A 27089-nucleotide genomic window follows, 5' to 3' on the forward strand; every position below is an offset into this window, starting at 1 on the left:
AAAGTTCATAATGACAAGGGGAAATGCCTTTTTGCAAAGGATAATATTTTTCTAATGGATTTTTAAGCATTTGATTCTTTCTCATTGTTTGCCTGTTGTTAGCGCAATGAGTTAGAACTGTAGCAACTTCCATAGGTAACAATAAGTTTTCCAATCTCTTCTCCATAATTATCCTATGTTTCTCCAGTGGAATTTTCTTCAAGTTGTCTCCTCTACCCTTTTTTTTTTCCTTTAAACAACTTTTTGAAGGTACAATTTATATGCAATACAGTTTACATACATACAATAGAGTGCACCCATTTAAGCATATAGTTCATTGGGTTTTGACAAATACATTTACCATGTAGAGTCACTTCATAGTGAAGTCATAGACTATTTCTGTCACCCCAAAAAGTTTCCATATGCCTTCTGCTGTCAATCCTGCCTGGCCCCAGTTCTAGGCAACTACAGATCTGTTTGCTGTTACTGTAGAGTCATTTGCCTTTTCTATAATTTGATATAAACTGTTTTTTATGTTTTTTCCACTCAGCACACTGTTTTCAAGATTCATCCCTGTGTCAGGTGTTTGTTTCTTTTCTCTACTGAGTAGTATTTCATTATAAAGATACATCACAATTTATTTATCCATTCAACTGTTGTCTTGTTACCACTTTGGGGCTATTATTTAATGAAGCTACCATCAACACCTATCTGTAATTTTTTGTGCAGATATATTATTTTATTTATCTTGGGAAAATCCTAGAGTAGAATGACTAGCCATGTGATTAGTATATGTCTAACTTTATTAGAAACTGCCAAAGTTTTTTCTAAAGTGGCTTTAACATACATATTTCCACCTAAAATCTGATTGTTTCAGTTCTTCCATGTCCTCAACAAAACATGATACCGTCAACCTTTTTTTATTTCCCCCTTTCCAGTATATATATACATATATATATATATATATATATATATATATATATATATATATGTATAGTGGTATCTCATTGTGGTTTTAAGTTGCATTTCCCTTATGAGTAATGGTGTTCTGCATCTTTTTATGTGTTTATTGGCCACATGTGTTTATTGGCCATACTCTTTGATGAAGCATTTATTCACATATTTGTCCAGTTTGTTTTACACTGAAGTGCGATTCACCTGATATAAAACTTACAGTATTATACAGTCACCATTTCCTTCTGTTCGAAAACATTTTTATCAGTCCAAAAGGAAATCCCATACATATAAAACAGTTACTCCCTATTTCTGTCTCTTCCTACCCCCTGGCTACGACCATTCTCTGTTCTGTCTCTATGGATTTAACTGTTCTAGATATTTCATAGAAATGGAATTCATGATATTTTGTATTTTTTTAATGTTTATTTATTTGAGAGAGAGAGACCATGAGCAACAGAGGAGCAGAGAAAGGGACAGAAGATCTGAAGCAGACTCTGTGCGCCCGATGTGGTACTCGAACTCACAAATGCAAGATCATGACCTGAGCCAAAGTCACACATTTAACCAACTGAGCCACCCAGGTGCCCCATGATATTTTGTATCTTTAACCCATTTTTGATTGGATTGTCTTCATTTATTACTCTTGTAATATAGAGTGTTATTATATTATTAATATCAATAATAAGCTCTATAGTTCTTTATGGAATCTAGACACAAGCTCTTTGTCAGTTTAGCGCTTATGGTTTGCCTATTCATTTTCTTAATGGTGTCTTTTGAAGAGCAGAAGTTTTAATTTTGGTAATGTCAAAATAATTTTTTTCTTTTATGATGTGTGTTTTTGTGTCTTAATTGAGAAGTATTTACCTACTCCAAGGTTAACAACAATTTTTTCTCCTGTGTTTTCTCAAGTTCTAGATTTTATATTTGGGTATATGATCCATTTTGAGTCAATTTTTGTGTATAATGTGAGATAATGGTTAAGGATTATTTTTCTTTGCATATTCAATTTTCCTACTACCACTGTGGAAGATAAAAAGGACTAAAATAAGAAAAACAATCAATTGCAAGTCTGTCCAGGAAGCGATCATATCCTGTCCCCCTAGCCTACACTGTTGAGTGGTCGTTCCTGCCTTACCCTGGTATATAGTGGGTATTTAAACACAAGTCTTTTCTGAGGAATTTTCTCATCAACAGAAGATATAAAGATAATTAACATCTGAGATTCCCCAACTATAAAATCACCCAGCTCATTCAACCCATGGTTGATGAGTTCCTCTTCCTACCCTTTGGGAGAATCCAGGAAGCTTGTTAGAGCTTGCTCTAACATAGGAACAGATAGCAGAGGCCTGAAGAAAGCTTCTTAAATGAAGTTACGATATTGCAACCATAAAACAAAAAAGAACACTGTCAAGGGGCGAGAAAACATCTTTCAGAGCTTAAAAGAGAACTGTTAGAAGTTAAACATAGGAAAAGGAGAAATTATGAAAGATCTAATTAGAAGCATTGAAAGCCAAATTTGAAGAAACTGCCAGAAAGAAGTGGAAAATAAGAGAGAAAAGTTAAGAAAATTAAAGAACTAGTCCAGGATGTCCAATAACCAGAATGAGAGAAAAGAAAAAATAAGCATTATCAATGAAATGACTCAGAGTAGATGTGATTCCACTGTGAAGGGTCTCAGTAAGGATACCACTCACCCAGTGTACCTAGGAATTGTCACTATTCAGTGTCAGCACCCTGGGAACTAGAACAGAGCTCATCTCCCCTACAGAAAGGAGGAAGACAAACAGTATTGGATTTGGAATGGAAAAATTATTTCCAATCTAGAAATCTATACTCAGCCAAACTACCCGTAAAGTTTGAGGATAGTTTAACAAAAATTTCATGAACGTTTAAAAACTTTTAGCTCCCTGGGGCGCCTCAGTGGCTCAGTCAGTTTAGCCTCCGACTTCAGCTCAGGTCATGATTTCCCAGTTCATGTGTTCAAGTCCCATGTCAGACTCTGTGCTGACAGCTCAGAGCCTGGAGCCTGCTTTGGATTCTATGTCTCCCTCTGTCTCTGCCCCTCCCCTGCTCTCTCTGTCTCTCTCTGTCTCTCTCTCCCTCTCTCTCTCTCTCTCAAAAAAAAAAATAAATAAATATTTTTTAAAAATTAAAAAAAAAATTTTAGCTCCCAATCCCCCCTTTTCAGGAAGTTAGAAGATGTGACCTACTAACTTATAGTCAGTTAAAAAAGGAAGATATGAGGGGTGCCTGGATGGCTCAGTCAGTTAAGCGTCCAACTTTGGCTCAGGTCATGATCTCATGGCTCGTGAGTTCGAGCCACAGAGCCCAGAGCCTTCTTCAGATTTTGTGTATCCCTCTCTCTCTCTGTCTCTCTCTGCCCCTTCTCCATTCGTACTCTGTCTCTCTCTCTCTTAAAAATAAATAAACATTTAAAAAAAAGTTTAAAAAGGAAGGTATGAGATATGGAAAATAGGACACTGAACATGCTAGAGCAGCAAAGGAAATCCCTCAGATTTTCTGACAAGCGATCCCAGGTTAACTACCATGCCACTGGTGGATGTTAACCAGTCTAGACTGGAGTCTAGAGGCTCCAGGAGCAGAGGCTCCAGGAGAGCCCTTTCAAGGCAGAGTACCTATAAGGTTCAGCACCCTGAAGGAACACTTTGGTAGTTGACAGAGGTATATAACTTATGATAAGTACATAGAAAACTAATTCAAAGAGCCACCTGGGTGGCTCATTCAGTTAAACCTCTGACTTCGATCCAGGTCATAATCTTGCTGTCTGTGAGTTCGAGCCCCACATCAGGCTGTGTGCTGGCAGCTCAGAGTTTGGAGCCTGCTTCAGATTCTGTGTCTCCTTCTCTCTCTTCCCCTCCCCTGTTCACGCTCTGTCTCTCTCTCTCTGTCTCTCTGTCTCTCTCTCTCTCAAAAATAAATAAACATTAAAAAAGATTTTTTTGGCTCTGTGCTGACAGCTCAGAGCCTGGAACCTGCTTCACATTCTGTGTCTCCGTCTCTCTCTGCCTCTCCCCTGCTTGCACTGTGTGTGTGTGTGTGTGTGTGTGTGTGTGTTTTCCTTCTCTCTCTCTCAAAATAAATAAACATTAAAAAAAAGATCTACATAGATCTTATAATGATTCTTTAGGGAATTTGTATTTTTATCCCGTAGTTCAAAATACTGTCTCTTTTCTACTGTGATTTCATATTTGACCTATGTGTTGAAAAGGATGCTGTGAAATTTCCAAATGGAAGATTTTTAAAGATACCTATTTTCACTTGGTTTCTCTTTTAATTATATTGTAGGCAGACAACGTGTCCCATACAATACTGACTCTTTGAAATTCATTCAGACCTGTCTTCGGCCAATTGGTCACATTTTATAAATGTCCTATGTGTGCTTGAGAATGCATTTTCTGTAATTGTGGGAAGTTTTTCTGATTGCCTATCCAACAAATCAAACTTTTTAGGTATATGCAAGTTTTCCAAATCTTTACTAATTTTTTCCTCAGATCGACTTAATACTTGGCAGAGGTATGTTGAACTCTCCCACAATGGTGTTGGATTTGTTCACTTCTCTCTGTACTTGTGTGACTTTATATATTTTGATGCTGAGAACATAAAGATTTAGAATTATATGCCTTCCTGGGAAATTAAGCTTTTTTTGAAATCAATTAGTGACCTCTCTATCCCTAATAATGCTTTCTGTCCTAGAATCTATTTAGTTAAGTCTCAGAACTACCTCCTCAGCTTTCTTTTGGTTAATATTTACCTGAAACATTTTTTTTCACCCTTTAAACCTTTCTGTGTTTTAGAAGATTTCCTGTTAACATTTTTTTCCTTCAAACCGACCATGACAAACTGTGCCTTTTAATTGACAAGTTTAAATCATTTTTATTCCATTTCTAATATACATAGACTTATGTCTACCATTATACTTATTACCTTACATTTTCCTGCCCTTTGTTTATGTGTGCTTTTTCTTTGCATTTTCTTGAGGTTGTATTGTTTCTCGTTTGTTTGTTTTGGGGGTTTTTTTGGTCTATATTTCTCATTCCATTTTTTTCCATCTAGTAATTTGGAATTTATACACCTATTTCTTTTCTTTTGGTGGTTATCCTTGAATTTTTACCAGATGTAAATATTTAATGAAATCTTGAGTTAATATCTTAATCCTGCTGTGAGTGATATGAGCACTTGGAAACATTTGAACTTCATCACCCCATTTGACCTATTTGCTCTCCATTTCCAGTTTTTCAGCTCCCCCACATTAATTGATGTTGTTGATGGTGGTGTTATTTTATTCTACTGTGTTTGTTTTGTTTATATTGTTGGTCAGTAGTCCTTGTATCTTCGACCTTTTTTTCCAGAATAATGTCCTTCTTCCTAAATTACATAATTTAGAAATTATTTTAGTAATTATCTTAGTAACTAGTAAGTATTTCAGGCTGTGTAGATGGAAAATGTAGCTAGTGTTTATCTAAAAATGACTTTATTTTACCATCATTCTTGAAAGATAGTTTTGCAGGTACACAGTTTTGAGATGGCTTCCAGAATTCTTAAAATGTTTCACAGTTATCTGGCTTCATTCATTGCTCTTGAGGAGGTTGGTGTAAATCAAATTTTTATTCCTTTGTAGATAGTCTGTCTTTTCATGCTTTTTGCTTTTAGAATCTTTTCATCGTGTTTGATATTCTCTAGTTTTATTACAGTGTGTGTCCTAGGATGGGTTTCCTTTTAGTTGTACTGCTTGGTATTTGTTTTTCTTCCTGGATCTTCGGATTCATTTCTTACATTAGATTTCCCAGTTACTAAATCTACAAACTCTTGCTTCTTCTTCCTCTCTCTTGTTCTTCTGAAATTCCTGTTAGACAAATGTTAGACTTTCTCATCCTATCCTCTGTACTTCTCTTTTCTCTCACATTTTTTATCTCAGCTCTCAACATATATTCTAGGTAATTTATTCAAATTTGTAACCCAATTCACATATCCATACTCTTCAGGTACACATGACCATTTGTTTACACCTATTTAATAACATTTTTTTTCAGTAAGTGGAGTGTTTCCTTTTTGAAAGTTCTAATTTTATTCTTCAAACCTGCCCAGTCATTTTGTACAGCTTTTTGTCTTGTATTACATCTTCATGAATTTCCTTTTTTTAAGATAGTTATTCCATACTTCATATCTTTAAATTCTAATATGTCAAGTTCTCAAGAGGTCTATTGTTATTTTATTTTTTTTTTTTTTTTACTCTTCCCATGTAGTGGTTTATTTCCTATGAGGTGATTTTCATTCGAGTGCATATTTATTTGATTTGGCTTTACTCCATGACAAGTAATGATCAAATTAAAGGTGGTTTCCTTCACACAAGATTTCCATTTGCTTTTTTTGTGAACCAAGGGGGCCCTGTGGGCCTGAGAGGGGAGACTTAATCATGAAGCCTAGTTTCTAAGCATGTTTAAAGTTCACTACTTCAGATTTAGTGTTCCTTTGTTCATTTGTCATCTTCTCTTTCCCAACATGCACTTTCCTGTACACCCTCATCTTTAAAATAGTTTTGTTCCTCACACTCTCTTTGGTGGTGTTATTTATTACCTAAATTTTCTTCAGGCTTCAGTAAATATTTTCTGAGAATGTGTCATATCATAATAAGTAAGACTTCATTTCCCTGAATTATGAAGTGAGAGGATTGGAAATTCAGTGATAAATAGGTTTTTATAGGGATGCCTGTGTGGCTCAGTCAGTTGAATATCGGACTCTTGATTTCAGCTCAGGTCATGATTCCAGGGTCATGGGATTGAGCTCCAGGTCAGGCTCTTTGCTGAGCATGGAACCTGCTTAAGATTCTCTCTTTCCCTCAGCCTCTGTCTCCTGCTTGTTCATCTCTCTCCCGAGAGAGAGAGAGAGAGAGAGAGAGAGAGAGATTTTTTTAAGAAAAAAGAAAAGAGGTGTTTATAAGTACTGCCCTTTGAACTTAAAAGTTGGGGGGAATCCCATCATGTCACTGGATATCCATCATGTCTCTGTTGCTGCCAGCAAGGATACTGTTTTTTATCCTACTGGGATATGCATGTCTGTGAATATGTACTTTCTCAGAGAAAGCCCCTTACTGTTCTCATCATAATGTTAACACTGGAGGTTTTTCAATGTTGAGCATCCATGCAAAATATAAATGTTTCCTGTTATAAAAGGCAAGATAAAAATGGGGAAGAAGGATACCCTTTTTGGGACAGTGGCAATATATTTTATTTGAAAGGATGATCTTCTTCGTGTGCTTTTAAACCACATTTGGCTTAGGGTTTAGTTTTATGCCAAAAGAGAATTCTGTTTCCTTCCATATGAGGTGGATACTGATCCAAACACCTGTAAGTACAAATCTAAAAGCGCATGTTTGAATTCAACTTCATTTACCCTGATTTATCCATTCAGGAAGATGATTTCAATGGATTCCTAGTGAAGAAGAAGGTAATCCTATTCTCTGTAGTGAATCAAAAACTATCTTCTAAAAAAAAAATGTGAATATTCTTTTGTAGAGTCTGCCTTCTCGTGCAAGATGCCTATGGAATGTTCAGTGAAGTATACTCTGAGGGCGCCATCTTGAAAGACCAACAGTTGGAAGGGAAATCCTGCAGCCTGATGGGAATGAAGGTTCTACAGAAGGCTACCAGAGGAAGGTGAGGACCCTCTGTAATTGCTGCAATGACTGGTTCTTTAATTAGTGATTTATTTCTTAGTTTTAAGGACAATAAACCAGGATCCTAGAGTTTGTCTATAAAACTAGGCCAGAGTTGAAGAAAGCCCATAAAGTACTTCTAGGGGAAAACATTATAATTAGCAACAAAAACAGTTATACAGGTTTAGTGACTCCTAATTTTATTAAAAATTAAGAAAATACAAAATGTTATATATATGTGTTTTAATCATAAAATTTATTTTCTGTATACTAATTAAGAAATAAAACAGCTTCGCATGAGCCAGTTTATATAAACGAAAATATAACTTAGTGTACAGGCAGTTTATAAGCTTTAAATAAAACTCTTTAAGTTGTCACATGTTTTTGCTTTCCATAGTAAGAAAATTTTGTTCTCTGTTAAGTTTCATGGTACCTTACCTTAAAATATGATTTTGGATAAGCAAGGTAGAATGGTACATAGATCTGGTCCAAACTGTGGCTATTATATCTCCAGTAATCATCTGAAATCTATGAATTAGGAAAAAGAAGGAACATTTTTAATCATACTATTCAATCATATAGAGAATTAGTATAAACAGTAAATTTGGGATTTTCTCTATTTTATTATAATCTCTCCTTCCTTGAATAGTGTGTTATTTTAACTCTTTTGATGTTAATTTAACTCTAATTGTAGGAACATCTGAGCTTATACCAGTATCTGGGAAAGAGAGAAAAAAACCATTATGAGTATATGATATTCTGATTTTAAAGCAGTTATGGATAGCATCCTCCACTGGTTTGCATAATGAACATTCTAGTCACAGTCATTCTAAATTGTGAGCATTTGGGGCACCTGGGTGGCTCAGTTGGTTAAGTGCCCAATTCTTGATTTCAGCTCAGGTCATGATCTCCCAGTTGTGACATTAAGCCCCTTGTCAGGTTCTGCTCTGACAGTGTGGAGCCTGCTTGGAATTCTCTCTGTCCCTCTCTTTGCCCCTCCCTACTCATTTGCGTGCGTGCTCTCTCTCTCTCAAAATAAATAAATAAACATTTTTTAAAAATAACTAAATTGTGAGCAGTCAGCATTCCCATTGGCCACGACTCTGTGTACCATCTGGCTTTCATATGGTACTGTGCAGGTGAGAGATGGCTCTGCCCAAGAGCTTGTTTTTCTAAAAGACACATATTTCATAGAAAGATCCCCTATAAGCCCTGGTTAGATAGATACGAGAACATTTTATTGAAGCATGCAGATTTATCTTATAACAAATGCTTCCTTTTATTTATGAAAGGGTGTCTGTATTATCATGCAGTTTCCTTATGGGTGGGGGGCAGTGCTCATTTGGAAAGCATATCTGTGTGTGTGAAAAGTTTAATTGGATCACATGAACCTTGTCTTTATTAAGGCTGAACCTCATCTGAGTCCTACGTTTGAGAACTGCAAACCCCTGACAGACCATGCAGTTACAGTAAGTGGTATCGCTGCCTTCACAGGTGGACCTGACAGCCTTAACGCTCTCAGGACCGTGTGGGAGGTAATCTTCCTTGACGTCAACTCTACACGAACCTCCACCTGAGAACACCAGGATACAAGCGGGGTCCCCATCACAGGAAATCCTCCCTCCGAGGCAGCAGCCTTGCTCAGGGGCCGGGTTTCCTGTGTGCTACGGGCCAGACAGAGGCTGCTCTGGGAGGCTGACTTCTTGCCAGAGACCACATAGCACACAACTTCTCGTGGCATTCTACCGGAGAATGACAGAGCCAGGACTGCCATCCAGGAGTCTTTGGCTCTGTAACGTTCATGCTCTTTTACGACATACACTCTACATATGTGTTCCTAATATTTAATCTACTTCTTTGAGGGTCGCACTGGGAGCCTTACTACTACCTACAACATTCCCATAGAAAATGTTTTGGTTTTTTTTTCCCCCACAGGAAATACACTGAGTGTGGCAAATAATTCATTTACAAACTTTTGGAACCCATACCATTTTTCAGTTGGTGGCTAAATATTTGATTTTTTAGGTTGGAATTAATTCCTTTACTTCTATATTTAATTTTATTTTGACGCACAGCTATCCAAATAAATGTTTAGACTGTCTTTTATTCTTTTAGAAGCTATATTTCTTCAAAACAAATTATTAGATCATTTAGGAATGCTGGATGTTATAATTGCCTATTGGTGATATCATCCATTGTCAGTCATCCATCCATGGCCCCGTCAACACAAATTGTCTCTTTTATTTTCCCCCAAATTATTGTGTTTCATAGCAACTCTCGTAAACTCTAACAAAATATACTTCTCATAAATCTGAACAAAGTACTTTTTCCCAAAATTGAAGCTAAAATGATTAATTGTAATTATATAATTCCAGTACCTAATACAGAAAATAACTTTTTTGCCAGTTGGAAAATAGTTTTTTGGGGGGGAAAAATCATGAAGTCTTTTTGATCTTGGCTACCAGAATTCATCTAATCCATACTTCCAGTGAGGGGGAAAATCACTACTCCCCTACAAGGCTGTGAAGGGGACTGATGGCCTCAGAGCTGTCCAGTCACACAGACGTGTTTTGGACCAGTGTGGGGGGGACACTGCTCTGTCCACCTGCCTCGTTTGAGAAGGCTTGCAAAAACAGAGCAATCATATATTTTGCACTTCCCTGACATATTTTTGGAGTCGTGTGCCCATACTGACTGCTTAAAGCAAAAGACATCAGAAAAATAGCCTGGATTTAAAGGGAAAGAAACATTATTTTCAAAAAAAAGAAAAAACCCACTGCTGAGGCATGCTCACTGAGCAGAATGTGGAGCTCTGCCTATGCTCTCTTCCCCTCCAGAGTTCTTCCTGCTCTTTCTCCAGTGACTTTCTTCTCCTAAGGCATGTCCCCTGACCTTTGTCTTCCCATGTGGCCTGTGCAGCAGTTTAGTAGGTCAAATAAGCTGAAAAGTCACATGACTTTGATGTCATGATTCTATGTATGACCTTTATCTTTTTATTGTTGATTATTATCTGTTTTTATTTTTATATGACAGAGCAATCCTGAAAAGGAAATTTCGTGAAATATATGTTAACCCTATAGGTATGGAAAATATAGCTAGCCAAATTTTTTGTGGGGGAGGGGAAGTTCTTTCAGTTCAAAATCCTACTATATTTATGTCCCAACTTGTTAAAAACCCATTAAGCTCTCTGTATCTAAAATGATTAACCTATAGGTGCTATTTGATTTAGATCTGCTGATTGGCCCTTTAAGAGAAAATTTTATATAAGAGCACTTAGTACTCACTATTTACAGAAGACTCTGCCTCAGTGCCCAGAATGACGAGGAAGCAGCTGGCATGATCTTTGACCTTGACTGGCATCCTACTGAACAGAAAACTAGACGGGCACAAGTATTGAAGCTGTTAATGTTTTAAGTGACTAGATCCGAACTGGCTGATGTCAGATTTCATGAAAGAAGTTAGTCAGAACAAATGCTTTAAACATTCTGACCTGCCAGGAAAAAAAAAAAAGCTGTCTTCAAATTGGTAACATGTTATCTGTGAGGACATATATATATATAGGATCAGGAAGGATGTTTGCAAAATAGGAAATGAGAGGGTTTATTGAAAAGATAATTCACTCATTTATTCTGTAACTATTTAGTGCCTCTTAGTGCTATGCCCCTGGCTAGTGGCTGTAGCACTGAGCTCTGTGTTAAATTTTTGGGATTTATCCTAAACCAGAATATACTAAGGTATAAAGTCAGCTAGATAAAGCCTTAGGTTCTATTATTAGGGATTCTGCATCAATCCAAGAGAAAATTAGGGCCTCTGTGAAATTTTGAGAGAAGAGGGAATAAAAATGAAAGTGGAGTTAAGATGCTCCTGCTATTGTACCTCTAATGGATTTAAGACAGAAGGAGAGCTTGTGGCAGGGCTACAAATTTAGAAACGTCTGGAGCAGTTGAGGGGAAAGAGAACAAAAAACTAGTTAGGAACTAATCTTGAATTTCTGGTACCTGCAAGCATCTTTACCAGGAGTATAAAAATAGACCATTCCCTCCAAGAGCTCATGGGCCATCAAGAGAGCCAGGGGTAACCCAAGCAGGCACTAAATTGGCAAGTGCCTGATACAGAAAGATGTGGGCTAATAGCTGCCACCTTTGAAGGGGGCTCAGAGGGCAGGTCAAGATTTCAGAACCCTGAACACAACAGGAAAGGCCCGGGGCTAAGGACTAGAATGAGGAAGAGAGAAGACAGGCTCCATTGTCTAAATATCCATTTACCTCCTTTGGAAGCCAGACCGGAGATCAGGAGAGCACGGCTGTCCCGTCAGCTTTTGTGATAGAGTAAGGAGGTAGGCACTATGTGTGAGCAGGTGCGTTTCAGAAAATGATCCAATTAATAGTTATTGTTTTATAAGTTTTTGGTTTTTTGTTTTGCTTCGTTTTCTTTTGTTTTTGAGGGAGAGAGCATGCTCGTGTGGCAGAGCATGAGTAGGGCTGGGCTTGGGGGGGCGGGGGTGGGGACAGAGAGAATGAGAGAGAGAGAATCCCAAGCTCCAAGCTATCCATGCAGAGTCCCATGCGGGGCCTGATCCCATGAACCATGAGATCATGACCTAAGCTGAAATGAAGAGTCCAACGCTTAACAGACTGAGCCACTCAGGTGACCCAATTCATAGTTATTGTTTAGAGGTCAACTTTTGTTTTCAAAGTAACAGATTAATCACTGATAAATTTTATACCAGAAGCCAAGCCTAGTCAACATGCTCAAATACTAACCCCAGAGCCAGGATACCAACGCCTTTTACAAGCCCCCATGCTGGTCCCCAGCCAGCTACATGTGTAGCCTTTTGTCCCACCACTCATGCATGCACCGTGTCCTACGCCTAGAACGCTTCGCTTTTCTCCTGGTCCTCATTGAAGACCTACCTTTCCCTCACAGGCCAGTCTTCAGGTGCTCCTTCATGAAGACTCCTGTCACCCGCACCCAGCACTGCCTCCTTTGTCTCCTGCAGCAGTTACAGCTGGGTCACCTCCTCCAGCAAGGCACCCAGTGGTCATCATGATACTCACTTCGGTGCCCATGCCCAGGGCACTGTGGGATTCCTGCTGACCTGTGTCCCACCAGAGAGTATACGTATACTCTAACGTAAATAAGAGTGACATCATAGGCATAAGTTTTAGGGCGTCCATTTTTTTTAGAAATGATATGCAAACATCAGCATTTATATGAGGAGTCTTAGATGGCTCTCCCAAGCTGGCCTGCACTATGTGCCTCGCTCTGAGTCACAGCAAGACATCAGACCTTGTCTTGGTCATTGTCACACTCCTTTGCATGGTATAGACATTGGTAAAAGTCGACATTGATTAAAATGCCTGGTAGCCGGTATTTCAGATTGGCCTGCCAACTGTTAGGCTTTATTAGCGCAGGTCCTATTTCTTGCTCATTTCAAGGCACATTGTAGGTTCAAAATATTTGTGAAATGGACATTAGTTGTTTGCTTGGGTTTCTCCTAGAATTTTCCTAAACAAGATTTGGATTTTTGCACATGATACATGGTAATTATTGAAGCTCCATTTTAGCAGGAAAAATGCAGACCATTTGGTCCCAAGACTTGGCATCCAGTGCAGGTGAGGATCATGCTCTCTGTGAGTCTCTGGACACAGACCTCTGGTCTCCTCACAAAGTCAAAGGAGACATGCGTGGGGTTGTGCTGTGAGAATACTTTATCAAGGATGGGGAGACTATGAATGTCCATTACTTAATATTTCACAGAAAAAAGTTTTCCATGTATTGGAAAAGTGGAAAACTTTCATTTTCCTATCCTTTCTAGTCCTCACAAGAGTCAGTGAGGGAAAAAGCTCTGTTCTCACTCCTGTCTTAGAGGTGAGGATGATTGGTTAGGGTTACACAGTGGGCCAGGGGTCAAGCTCCAGTGTGACGTGAGTCTGGGCAGTGGGCACCAGGGTGTTCAGTCTACTGTGGAGACCCTTCCCTCCAGCTGGGTGTGACCAAGAGTGCACAGAAGTGCAGTAGAAGGGAATCCTTAGGGATTATTCAATGCAAGTCAACTGGGTTGGGTTAGGTTATTACTGAAGAACCATTTCAGATGCTCCTTTAACAGGAAATATGTGGTGGTGAGAGTTGTCTTTGGGTAAGAAACTTCAGTAGTAATTCCCTTCCTTTGATTTTCCCTCTTCAAAAAGGCCACCCTTTTAAAGAGCCACACACTTCCCTTGAGGTTTGTCCAGAATCTCTTTGTAATTGCTGTGGTTGAAAACCCTCCTCTAAAGGACATTCTCAATCATTCTTCCATGATTTTGAAAAATAAAATTGTTCCTGGAGGTCACTTGAGTTTCTGGAAGGAGAACAAAATGTCAGTGAAAGAGAATGTACTTAAAACCAGTGATGCCCAAAGAAGCAAAAGAAAGCTGCCCGTAAACGAAAAGCGTGCTTAGTTCAAGCCCTCAATCAGTTTATGGTATGTTTTGTGTTTTCCCGATAGACCTTATTGTTTTCTCTCTACCAGTGTTTCCTGACATGAGTATTTTAATTCAAAATTAAATGTTTCTATTGTCCTTTAGAGTGGGATTATTTTTGGTCTCCATTTAACAATTGGTACAGGGAAGAATAAGCAACAATAGAATAGTAAATAGAAGTTCAAGTAAGCAGATCTCTTCAAGATTATATCCCCCCTTTGGGGCCCCTGGGTGGCTCAGTCAGTTAAGTGTCCGACTTCAGCTCAGGTCACGATCTCGCGGTCCGTGAGTTCAAGCCCCGCGTCGGGCTCTGGACTGATGGCTCAGAGCCTGGAGCCTGCTTCCGATTCTGTGTCTCCCTCTCTCTCTGCCCCTCCCCCATTCACGCTCTGTCTCTCTCTGTCTCAAAAATAAATAAATGTTTAAAAAAATTTTTAAAAAAAGATTATATCCCCCTTCAACTTTTCTTGGTTGTTAATATTGTGTATGTGTTGTTTTTGTGTTCTGATGAATTTCTTTCTTTATGTTATTTCTTAAAGAATTTCTTGTATATCTGTGCTGCCCACACCCTCTTCTTTTGTCCCCATGGTGTTCTCTAATTTGAGTGTACCCAAATGGACATTCTGCATAGACTGGAAAGAGTCTTAACTGGAAATTAGGACACCTGGATTGTGCTCCTGGCTATGCTACCAATACCAGTAGCCCTGGCCCCAATGCATCTGAAAATGAAATGACTACACCAAATAACCTTCAAGCCTCTTTAAGTTTGAGGCGATTGCTTTCGCTTTCAGGGTTAGGATGGGAGGCTTTTATTTTTAGCTTTGTACACAAAGATACTTTTTCTATTTGAACATCTTTTCCTTAAAGGAAATACTGAACCTGTTGTTTAAACAATCTTCTTACAGATTAATTTGCAAAGTTGCCATCTACTTGGTAGGTATGGAGCATACATCTTTGGCTGAGCATAATAAGCATAATGAACCTTGTAAGGTCTTCTACTGAAGTAAGGTTTCCAATCACCTAGATTGTGACTTTCAGTGTAGAGCATTTGGGAATGCAAAACAGGCTGTATAAAACCTTTCTCTGGAGTAGAAACATTGCAGGAAGATGAAGCCTCTTTTCCTAATTATTATTTGCTTTAATCACTTTATTTCTGAGTGTCTTTGTTACTGTGAACTGACAGTTATTTTTATTAGATTCTAATCAAAGGTTAATAGAAATCATACCTTTTTATTTAGAGGAAAGGTATTTTTTGAAGTCTGAGTTTATAATCCCAAATGACACAAACCTAAATAATTAGATTTATGACTCCGACTTCCACTGTTGAATTGCTTCCTTATATATTTGGTTGTTTTTCTGTAATCACACTAATTAATTCTGATACAAGGAGATCTTTATATACTTAATAACTTAATCTGTTAAAATAGTTTTGGTACAGTACATTTTGCATAATAACAGAAAAAATAGTCAGGAAAACCTGAAAAGTTTAATCTTTAACTTATGAAGACCTACTTTGTCATTTTAGTATAAGAAGGAAATGTGTAGAAAAAGGTAACCCACAAGGCACCTTGGTGGCTCAGTCGATTGAGCATCCAGTTCTTGATTTCGTTCGGCTCAGGTCGTGATCCCAGGGTCATGGGATTGAGCCCTGTGTCAGGCTCTATGCTGAGCGTGGAGCCTTCTTAAGATTCTCTCTGTCTCCCACCCTCTGCCCCTCTCCCCTGCTCACATGCTCTCTCTCTCTAAAGAAAAAGTTTAGAGACGCTTGGGTGGCTCAGTCAGTTGAGTGTCCAACTTCAGCTCAGGTCACGATCTCATGGTTCATGGGTTCCAGCCCCACGTTGTCGAGCCCCACCAACCTGGAGCCTCCTTCAGATTCTGTGTCTCCCTCTCTCTCTGCCCCTCCCCAGCTCATACTCTGTCTCTGTCTCTCAAAAATGAATATACATTAAAAAAAGATTTTTTAAGTTTAAAAAAGAGGGAGGTAACTTGATCAGAGTATCGTGCATCCAATCTTAGTGTATTTTTATCACCAGCTAAATAATCATGAGTAGGCAGTGGCTTAATTAAGAAAAATAAAAATAAAGGCAGAAAGGGATTTATTGGCCCAGGCCAGGAGAATACGGGCATAACGCCAATAATAAAATTCCAAAGTATACAATTAAATGAAACTGAATGCATGAGGTATAAGAAGGGAGGATGAGCAAAGCAAGTGGTCAATATGCGGGCAAACCCAGTGTCCCCGAGGAACAGTGACTGTGCAAAACATGTTTGCACTGTACACTGGAAGTTAGGAAAGGTTTCATGAGAACCTGTTTAAATAGTTTGGGACAAGAATACTCCCTGAGGATGTTGTGTCCTTCGTGTTGCATCCCGTTAAGAGGCACACAGCATCTAGTCAGTGATGGCAAGGCTGGGTCTGGGTGGAACAGCCAAACTTCTCTATCTCAAAGTCCTAATTTTCTCACTCTGTGGGGTGAGACCCTAGCTGAAGAAACAAGTACAAAGTCTGTGAGACAGAAGTGTGTATGGTGTGTTTGAGAAATAGTAAGGAGAAAGATGTCTTGTAGTGCAGCCCTTGGCTTAAAACAATATCTGAACAGTATATCTGCTGACAGTTCTTTTAAAACAAAAATGGATCAGAATCACTAAATGAATTATTTGTTTAATGACTGAGAATCATTTAATTAGAGTTAATAAATAAGTAGCAGACAGCTGTTGATATTGAACCCAGATCCCCTTAAAGCCCTTCGGCCATTTCTTTTGTACCCACCCCACCCCCATCCCCAGCTTCTTTGTGCTTTTGCATCTGTGGGCCCACATCTGTCCCTGTCTTCAAAGGACTGCCCTCAGCCACAGACACCACTTTGCCTGCCTGTGCAAACAGCTGGGAGCATCTGAGAATTTGGGTCCCCCTTAGTTTAGTTTAGGTAACTCTTAGTGAGTGAGTACTTACGAAAGCCCAATTCCTGTCCAAGTTGGGACAAGATATCAGCTATAATTCACTCTCCAAAGCTCTCCTGTATTACCCAGCTAAGGCTAGAACTTTACCAGAAAGAAACAAACTGGATGTCATCCCCAAAACATTACCCCTGTGCAAACAGAGAAGTTGAATCGCAAGCCTGTGTAATATTCCACTGCATGTATGTGTGTATATGTCTTCCTTATATATTCTCCTATTGATGGACCCTTAGATTGCTTAGATATCTTGGCTATTATAAATAATGCTGCAATAGACATAGGTATACATATATACTTTTTAGTGTTTATGTTTTCTTTAGGTAAATCCCCAGTAGTGGAATTATTGATTCATATGGTATTTCTATTTTTAATTTTGTGAGGAATCTCCACATTGTTTTCCACAGTGACTACACCCATTTATAGTTCTATCGGTGGTGCACAAGGATTTCTTTTTATCCACATCCTCGCCAACATGTTATTTCTTATCTTTTTGATTTTAGCCATTCTGACAGGTGTGATATCTCATTGTAGTTTTGATTTGAATTTCTTTGATGATTTGTGATGTTGAGCATTTTTGCATGTGTTTGTTGGCCATCTGGATGCCTTCCTTAGAAAAATGTCTTTTCAGGTCTTCTGCCCATTTTTTAATTGGACTATTTGGTTTTTTTGGTGTTGAGTAGTATAACTTCTTTACATATTTTTGGATCTTAGCCTCTTATTGGACATGTCATTTCCAAATATCTTCTCCCATTCAGTATGTTGCCTTTTTGTTTTGTGGATAGTTCCCTTTGCTATGCAGAAGCTTTCTATTTTGATGTAGTCCCAATGGTTTTTCATTTTTGTTTCCCTTGCCTCGGGAGACATACCTAGAAAAGTGTTGGCTATGGCCAGTGTCAGAGAAATTACTGCCTGTTTCTTATCTAGGATTTTGATAGTTTCAAATCTTACATGTAGATCTTTAATCCATTTTGAGTTTATTTTTGTGTATGATGGTAGAAAGTGGTACAGTTTTATTCTTTTGAATGTAGCTGTCCAGCACCATTTATTGAAGAGACTATCTTTTCCCCCATTGTATAGTCTTGCCCCCTTTGTCATAGATTAATGGACCATATAAGCATGGGTTTATTTCTAGGCTCTCTGTTCTGTTCCATTGATCCATGTATCTGTTTTTGTGCTAGTACTGTGCTGTTTTGACTGCTAGCTTTGTAGTATATCTTAAAATCTGGGACTTTGATATTTCCAGCTTTGTTCTTCTTTCTCAATATTGCTTAAAGGGTGAAATTTTTTCATTCACGACAACACGGATGGACCTATTATGCTAAGTGAAATAAGTCGGACACAGAAAGACAAATACCATATGATTTCACTCATATGTGGAATCTAAACAACAAAACAAATGAATAAACAGACTAACAGCAGAATCAGCCCTATAATATACAAAAAACAAACTGATAGTTGCCAGTGGGAAAAGGGGTGGGGAGATGGGTAAAACTGGTAAAGGGGAGTGGAGGTACAGGCTTCTAGTTATATAGTGAATAAGTCACAGGAATAAAGGCACGGCATGGGGGATATAGTCAATGATACTGTAATAGTGTTGTATGGTGACAGAAGGTAGCCACAACTGTGTTGAGCATCACATATAGAGAGATTGAATCACTGTGTTGTACACCTGAAACTAATATAATGTATGTCAACTACACACAAAATTAAAAAATAAATAAATGATCCCAGCCTTAAAAAAGAAAAGGAAATATAATTAGAAATAAAGGAAGGCATATATTCCAAAGAAGGAATGAAGTGGCAAACAAAAAGGGTTTTTAGTGAGTCAGAAGTAAACTGAGTAAAAAGAATGAAATGTTGACACACGGTACAATATGGATGAACCTTGAAAACGTGCTAGGTGAAAAAAAACCAGACACATATTATATGATTCCATTTATATGACGTGCCCAGAAGAGACAAATCCCTGAAGACAAAAAGCAGACTGGTGACTGCCAGAGGTTGGGTAGAGGAGAGAATGAGAACGACTGTTCATGGGTATGGGGTGCTTTAGGGGTGGTGAAAATATTCTGGAACTAGATAGAGGTGATGGTGGCACCACATTGAGAATATAGTAAATGAATCGTGTAATTTAAAATGGTTAATTTTATGTTATATGAATTTTACCTCAATTTTTTTTTTGAGAGAGAGAAAAGGTGCAAGTGAGCAAGGAGCAGAGAGAGACAGAGAGAGAGAGAAGCAGGGCTCATCCAATGCAAGGCTCAAGCTCACCCAGTGTGGTACTTGAACTCATGAGTTCCACATCATGAACTGAGTCGAAGTCAGATGTTTAATGACTGAACCACCCAGGCGCCCACCTCAATTTTTAAAAAGGAAAAAAGAAAAATTAACTGATTGCCTAAAAAATGCTTATACTGCGTTATGAAAATGGGTACAAGGAGCACCTGGGTGGCTCTGTCAGTTAAACGTCTGACTCTTGATCACTAGTTCAAGCCCCATGTTGGGCTCCATGCTGGTCAAGAAGCCTACTTTAAAAGAAAAAAGAAAAAAGAAGTTACAGATGTTTCCTAAGTCCAGTTGAAGAAGGTTTCTAAATGGAACCTCTGGGCATAATTTCACATATCTCAAAAAGACACAACTAGGGAGTAGGGGCTCAGAAAGGAATGCCAGTTATTTCTTAACTGTTATTTTGGGGAACTTAGGACAAAGATTTATTAAAATGGAAATTCCTCTAAATCATTCATTTCCTTTTCTTTCAATGAAAGATCCTTAATGTAAGAAAGCTATTTTCTATCTCCTCTAATTTGTTTTTATTATCAGTGATAGTGAAAATCAAGACATTGATTAAAGCATACAAAGAGAACAAAACAACAGATTGCATCGAGCCTTGGCAAGTTGATCACAGGAAGATGACAACCACAACCCACCTAAGAGATTCTCTTTGTCTTATTTATTTCTTTATTTTTAGAGAGGAAGAGAGCGTGAGTGGGGGAGAGGGACAGGTGGAGGGAATCTCAAGCAGTCTCCATGCTCAGTGTGGAACCCTACATGGGGGCTTGATCCCACAACTCTAGGATCATGACCTGAGCCAAAATCAAGAGTTGGGCACTCAACTGAACCACCCAGGTGCCCAGAGATTCTCTTTGAACTGCACAGGCCAAGCATTAAGCATTGTTAAGATTATTACCCTAACAGTCTTTAGAAAACCTGTTCTAAGTAACATAAATAATAAACATAAATAACATGATTTATGAATAAACATAAATTCACAACGTTGTCCATTAGATATAGATTCTGTTTTGACTGTGTATTTTTACATGTTGCTTTCTCTTCCCTTATCCATCCATTAACACACCAGCTTACTGTGTATACATGGATAGTGTCCTAGTTCCAGTCTTCAAAGATATTCTATCAGGTAGAATGAAAATAAGTGATAACAGAATCATAAGGTTTTTGCTGGATTGGATGGATATTCCCCTCATCTGCTTGGCTCAGTAGGAGGGCTTCAACCAAGAAGGCCTTCAGGGTGTGACTTGTAGGTTCATCAGGTTTCCAGGCAAACACCCATAAGAGAGCGTTTTCTCAGCCATAAATTTATTTTCCCATTATCTTTTGACCAAAAGCAGACTACCATTCAGAAGCCAAGTGTTATTTTCCCTTGTGTCCTCAGTAGCAGTTAACATAGTTTTCAATAAAAACCTGACAAATAAATGATAAAGTCAGAACCAAGACATTCACAAATATTTCTTGGCCATATAAAACAAAAATGTTAGTAGTACTCTCAAACCGGTCTTTGATCTTCCTCCTTCACTTCACTACCTGCTCCCTCATAACCAAGAGACAGAGTAGAACCAAGTTAACTTGGAATTGTTTAACGATGGCAGCCAGGCCTATGCCAGGGGACTTGCTTGTTAAAAACAAAACCCACATTCCAAGAGCTTTGCTGGTCACTGAGTAGAGACAATTGGGATTCCATGTTAATAAAGGGCACTGGTCTCAGAATCAATATGTCTGAGTTGTGTATTAGCTCTTGGGTTTGCTGATTGATTGAAACTGATCCTAGCCTTAGTTATCACTCAGGATAAATAACATTTACTTCCCAAGGTTGTTAGGGTAACTTTATGAAATAATACATAAAAGTACATGAAAATGTTTTGTACACTCTAAAACACTATATAAACAGGGTTCTTTCCTTCTTCCTCCTACTTTATTTTTTCTTTTCTAATTAACTGAAAAGTACAAATCTGGCCTAAATTGATCTAAGACTTTGTTGTCTTGTTTTTACAAACACAATGGAAAGAGAAAGACAATAGAGTAATTTAGAAGAATGATAATTAGAAGTTGGAAGTGGTCCACTTTTTTCTAAGAAAGAAGAGAAATCCAGTTGGAAATTGCCAGGCCTTGTCAGTTGCCCCATCATAATGGGAAAGGATGGATAGTGAAACCAATGGAATTAAAAGTACAGAGAGATTTAGTTAAAACAAGGATCAAAGAAACCAGAAGGAAGATCAGCTGATACATGAACGTAAAAATAACTTGTACCTGTCCCTCCAGCTTAGCAGTTTATCTAGTTAATTTGCATTGCAGCACAGTAAGTCTAGAATTCAGTAAAGGGCAGGAGTTTTGTTTTGTTTTGTTTTGTTTTGTTTTGTTTTGTTTTGTTTTGTTTATTCATTCCTTCTCTTGGAAATCTCAACAGTTCCACTTTCTTCCCCCTGCTGTTCTTTTCCTCATGAAAATCATAATTCTCTATAGTGGGAGGCCAGTAGTTTTCAAACTTTCGAATTTTTTAAAAAAATAGAAATCTAAAGTAGTGTTAAAACAAATCCGTGTGGGAGCTGTTTTGTTAAAAACTGGGAAGTGGATGGATCAAGGCCACCAAGCCTCCACCCATCTCCTTAGGGCTCCAGCAGCATAGTTTCAAAGTAATTGTTAAGGATTCTTTGCTCCTATGAACATTTTACATATCAATATATATATTTACCCCCCTTTCTCAGGTTAATAGCTTGTGATAATAGTTATTATCATGAGGGTATGGATAACAGTATGCTTGAGAAACTGAGTGAGAGTGTGTTCCTATGTTAATCTCAAATGTGAAATAAAAATACTTAGTTTAAATATGCTGCCATTAACTGGTTTTTCAGATTTGGAAAATCTTTAGGTTTTAATTTTATTTATTTTTAAAATTTTTTAAGTTTTTTTTAAAGTAATCTCTACATCCAGCATGGGGCTCACACTCATGACCCCAAGATCAAGAGTCACATGCTCTGCCGATGGAGCCAGCCAGGCGCCCCTTATAGGTTTTAATTTTAGATAGAATACTCTTAAATCTTTATGAATTTGCCAAGAAAATATCTGTCTGTTAATATGGGGCAAAGAAAGTGAAAAGGAAAGTTTCAGTGTCACTAAGGTCGCTCTTTCACTTAGCCCTCCAACTAGCTGCCAAATTAGGTGATATTATTCTGTTTTCAATGAAGATCCTGAAACTCACTGAAATTAAATAATCTGGCTCCAAGTATGTGAGCTGGGCCTCAAGCCAGTCCACCAGATTCCAAAGCCTGCATTTTTGGTACTGCAGCTGACATTTAATTGCTTCCAGTTTTAGGGGAATTCATTTCTGTAAATTTCCCATTTGCTGTATGGTTATAATCCCTGGCCCTTAAATAAGAAATCTGATTACTTCTTGTCAGTGACGTTAGTATTAATTTAGATTCTTGGTGTTTTCCAGTGTTTTCTCTAAATGATAGCAATAAGCTATCGATGCTAGAATTATCTTGAGTAACCAGGAATAGTATCAGATCCATAGTAAATACACTGAATGCTTCAGGTTTAGTTACAGATTTTCTGTTTCAGGTACTTGGATATTTATTAATGAAAACGTCAATTCTACGAAAGGTAATTTTCATTACCATTTTAGAAACAGGCAAGAGAATTTGCTTCTTTCCTAGAATTGCCAACAGTGGAATGGATCATCATGAAGGCCATTGAGCCTGGACCACACATTTATAAAAAGTCTCACATTAGGACTTTCAATATTATCTGTAGATGAGATAATAATATTAGCCACTGTTAGCTGTTGCTGTTCAAATAATTAATGTATAAAAGGTAAAGGATATTAATAATCTCCCTTTTCTCTTGTTATTCATTCCAGTGAGTGTGATCTTCCACACCTTTCTTCATGAATGTACACATATCTTTATTTTTTATTTTGTTTTTTTAAATGTTTATTTTTGAGAGAGAGAGAGAGAGTGCAGGGGAGGGGGAGAGAGAGAGAGAAAGAGGATCTGAAGCAGGCTCCAGGCTCCATGCTGTCAACGCAGGCCTCGAACCCACCAACTGTAAGATCATGACCTGAGCCGAAGTCGGATGCTTAACCAACTGAGCCACCCAGGCACCCCAACACATCTTCAAATAAGGAGATAGAACTTGCTTTTTTCACTTAATAATCTCATGAGGATGTCCCTTTCCTTGTGGACATTCAGGTTGTTTCCAGTTTTTGCCACTTGAAAGCTATGCTGCAACAAACATCCTTGTATGTGTGCATGTCTCCTTTATTGATCTTTTTAAGTTTATTTATTTATTCTGAGAGAGAGAGAGAGCACATGCACATGTGTGAGCGGGGAAGGGGCAGAGAGAGAAGGAGACGCAGAATCCGAAGCAGGCTCCACGCTCAGAGCTGTCAGCACAGAGCCCGATGCTGGGCTCGAACTCAGGAACCGTGAGGTCGTGACCTGTGAGATCACAACCTGAGCCGAAGTCGGACGCTCAACCTACTGAGCCACCCAGGCGCCTCGAGTGTAGAGTGATTATAAAGCACACCCATGAGACACCTGGGCAGCTCAGTGGGTTAAGCTTCCAACTTTTGATTTTCGCTCAGGTCATGATCTCACAAGTTGGTCACACTCTGCGCTGACAGTATGGATTTGGCTTGGGATTCTCTCTCTCCCCCTCTCTCTCTCTGCCTCTTTCTCTCTCTCTCTCTCTGTCTCAAAATAAATAAATAAAACTTTTTAAAAAAAGCACAGCCATGAAGCCACTACCAAATTCAAGAACAAAACATGATCAGTGTCCAGAAGCCACCCCCAGGATGTGACATCCTGGTGACATCTCCTGTCCCTCCACTGGAGATCATTTCATTCTTCAGATTTCTTCTGTTTTTCTTTATAGTTTTGACATTTTGAATACATTCTTAAAAATATGGTTAGCCTGGCCTATTTCTGACCTTTATAGAAATGGTACCATAGTTGTATATTCTTAAGTTGTGCTTCTTTCACTCACCAAAGAGATGCCACAGGCCACAGCTGTGTGCAGCAGCCATCAGACTCAGGGTGGGGTCCCTCACACTGAGCGCCTGTGTGTTGTTGATACTTGGTTACACCAATAAACTTTGTAAGATGCATCCATTGATTGTAGGAAACTCTGGCTTGTTCATTTTCATTCTAAACGTATGCATTTACCACAGTCTCTTTGGCCATATAATCATTCTCAGCATTTCTGGGCATTACAGACAGTGGCATGTGGCCCTCGTGCACAGGTGAGTTGCCTATCCTGGTGAGGTAGAGGGGAGGAGGGTGCTTCTTCACCCTGCGTTCCAGTCTCCTCACCTGTTAGCATTGTGAAGTATTCCTGCTGCCCTACTTTCTTTCCATCATTTGGTGTCTTTAGATGTCTTTTCCTGATTTTTTTCAGACTTTGTTATTTTTCAGCTTGATGACTCTGTAATGGAATGTGATTGTGGTTTAAATTGCAATTCCTTGATTACTTGCTGAGGCTGAGAAACTTTTGCTATGTTTACTGGTCCTTTCTGTTTCCTCTTTGGTCTTTTCCGGTCTGTTGCTTGTTTTCCTTTTGGAGTGTGGAGCTTTGTATATTCTGAATAGGAGTCTGTCAGTGGTTCTATATGACTTATGTGTCGTATAGGTGGTATGTCTGTTTGTTCTTTTTTATTAGCTGAATTACTTAATTTATCAAAGTCCTCAATCTTTTCTTTTATGGTTAGTGCTTTCTTTTACTTGTTTATGAAATCTTTTCACACCCCAAAGTCATGAATGACACTTCAATTTGGGATAGCTTTCCCAAAGCAGAACTGCTTAGGCCAAGAACACATAACTAGACTTGTTTTCATGACCTTACAGGCAGGGCCACACGAAGCATCATAAGTGACTTTGGAATGGCCCTTAGCTCTCCTGGGACCACCCCTAGCAGAGTGGGTGGCTGGGTCTCCTTCCCCCAGGTCCAAGAAACCTGCTTATGGGTAATGAGATTAACCGAGGCACCAAGGGAGACCATGAAATGTAAAGACGTCAAATGTGTGTTTAGAATTACAAGGGTTACCATTTAGCATATGTCACATATCATGCTGGATATGCACAGTGTGTATAATCCTCAAAATAACCCCTCAAAGCAAATATTATTTTATCCATTTCACAGATGAGGAACTTAAAGCTCATCAAGAGTAAATATTTTACCCTAAACCCACCTTTAAATGGCTCCAAGGCAAGTTCTGCTTCTGTTACAGCATCCTGAAGCATAGCTTGATTGTACTTGAGTTGCAGTTAGGGGTACAGGATGGTGTGGCGCATCACAATTACAGAGAAACCACCGTCCCTACCCTCAGTTACTGTCTGTGATTGGATGCAGTGGGGTGGAGGTAAGGCATTAGAGCTCCCCAGTTCAGGCTGCCTCTCCAATGACATATGCTCAGAAATGCCAGTTTCAGAACTGGGGGCTTACATTGCTTCCTGCCCCAGTAGTGTGGGGGAAAGGTCCTGTACCTCTGTGTTTCCAGCACCATAATTTTCTGCCTGAAACTGTGCACGCAGTAGTGCAGATTGATTTACTAACTAGGTTGGAGCCCACTCACTTGGTAAGTTTTGTTGTTTTCCTCTTTATTATTTGGCATGCCATTGTCAATTATTTCAATCATAAAGAGTATATGAAGAGAGACTACTTGATATGTAAAGTCATGATAATAGATTGTTAAGGAAGCAAGTTTTTCATTTAAGTGTCAGCACACTTGTGATAATGTTTGGTAAAAAATGTGTATCTATCAAAAAATATGGGCTGACAGATTTTGTGTGGAAACGTGGGTGTTCCTGCCTCCACACTGGTGAATAAGTAGATGACATGACACTTTTGAAATACCACCTGGGACATGAGAAAGACCTAGAACTTGGCAGAGTTCTAGACAGCAACATGTTGGAGGAATTTTTTATTTCCCTTATAATGGTGTGTGTGCATGATTTCCTGCTAAGGTAGACCAGAAACATGCAAGAACTTGTTCTATACAAAACCGTGCTAGTTAGTGTGTGTGTGTGTGTGTGTGTGTGTGTGTGTGTATTTTTTTTTAAGTAGGCTCCACACCCAGTGTGGAGCCCAACACAGGGCTTGAACTCATAACCCTGAGATCAACACCTGAACTGAGGTCAAGAGTCAGATGCTTAACAAACTGAGCCACCCGGGCACCCCTGCATTAGTTAATATTTTTATAGCCCAAATCTTGAAGAAAGAATAGAGATTGAGAAGGACATTTTTTAATAAAAGTAGATATCCTATAAACTAAGAGGCATTCCATATTTATAAATTTATCTTACATAATCATAGCAGTTTAATCAGTGATTGAAAGGAGTAGAGCAAAAGGCTTAATTTCAGGTGTGTATTTAATTTACTTTTTTCACTTTCTCCAACAATCTACAGTTTGAAAAGTACCTTCCTGAAATTCTGTGGACTAACCTTGGAAAATGTTATTCCCTACATCTATAAGGTATTTTGGGGATATTCTTAGTAGACAAATGTGTCTGGGGTCAAAGTGCCCCATTTGATGCCCTTGCTGGCTACTTGACCTTGGGAAAGGTATGTCCCTGCAGGAGACTAGCTAGAGGGCTACATAAGTATGTGTGTACAGGTGCTGAGGTCCAGGCCCAGCTAGTGGTACATCCACAGTAAATACAACCATCCCAGCAACATTACTAAAAAAGCTGCTATACAGTATGCATTGTTACTTTCAGTATCTCTCTCGTCACCAAAGAAGGTTTAAATCTGAAATTGCTTCTTGA

The 27089-nt window shown here is 38.6% G+C and overlaps 1 protein-coding gene across 2 annotated transcripts in view; it reads left to right on the top strand.

Moving 5' to 3' along the window:
* The window catches only part of SPIDR (scaffold protein involved in DNA repair), a 479623-nt gene that overhangs the window by 405063 nt on the left and 47471 nt on the right, over nucleotides 1–27089 (top strand). For both annotated transcript variants that reach the window (XM_042923261.1, XM_042923262.1), the window contains one exon: nucleotides 7470–7610. In XM_042923261.1, coding sequence (XP_042779195.1) covers nucleotides 7470–7610 — 141 coding nt within the window. The remainder of the gene's footprint in view (nucleotides 1–7469; nucleotides 7611–27089) is intronic.

The sequence above is a fragment of the Panthera leo genome, chromosome F2, assembly GCF_018350215.1.
Source record: "Panthera leo isolate Ple1 chromosome F2, P.leo_Ple1_pat1.1, whole genome shotgun sequence".
NCBI classification, from domain to species: domain Eukaryota; kingdom Metazoa; phylum Chordata; class Mammalia; order Carnivora; family Felidae; genus Panthera; species Panthera leo.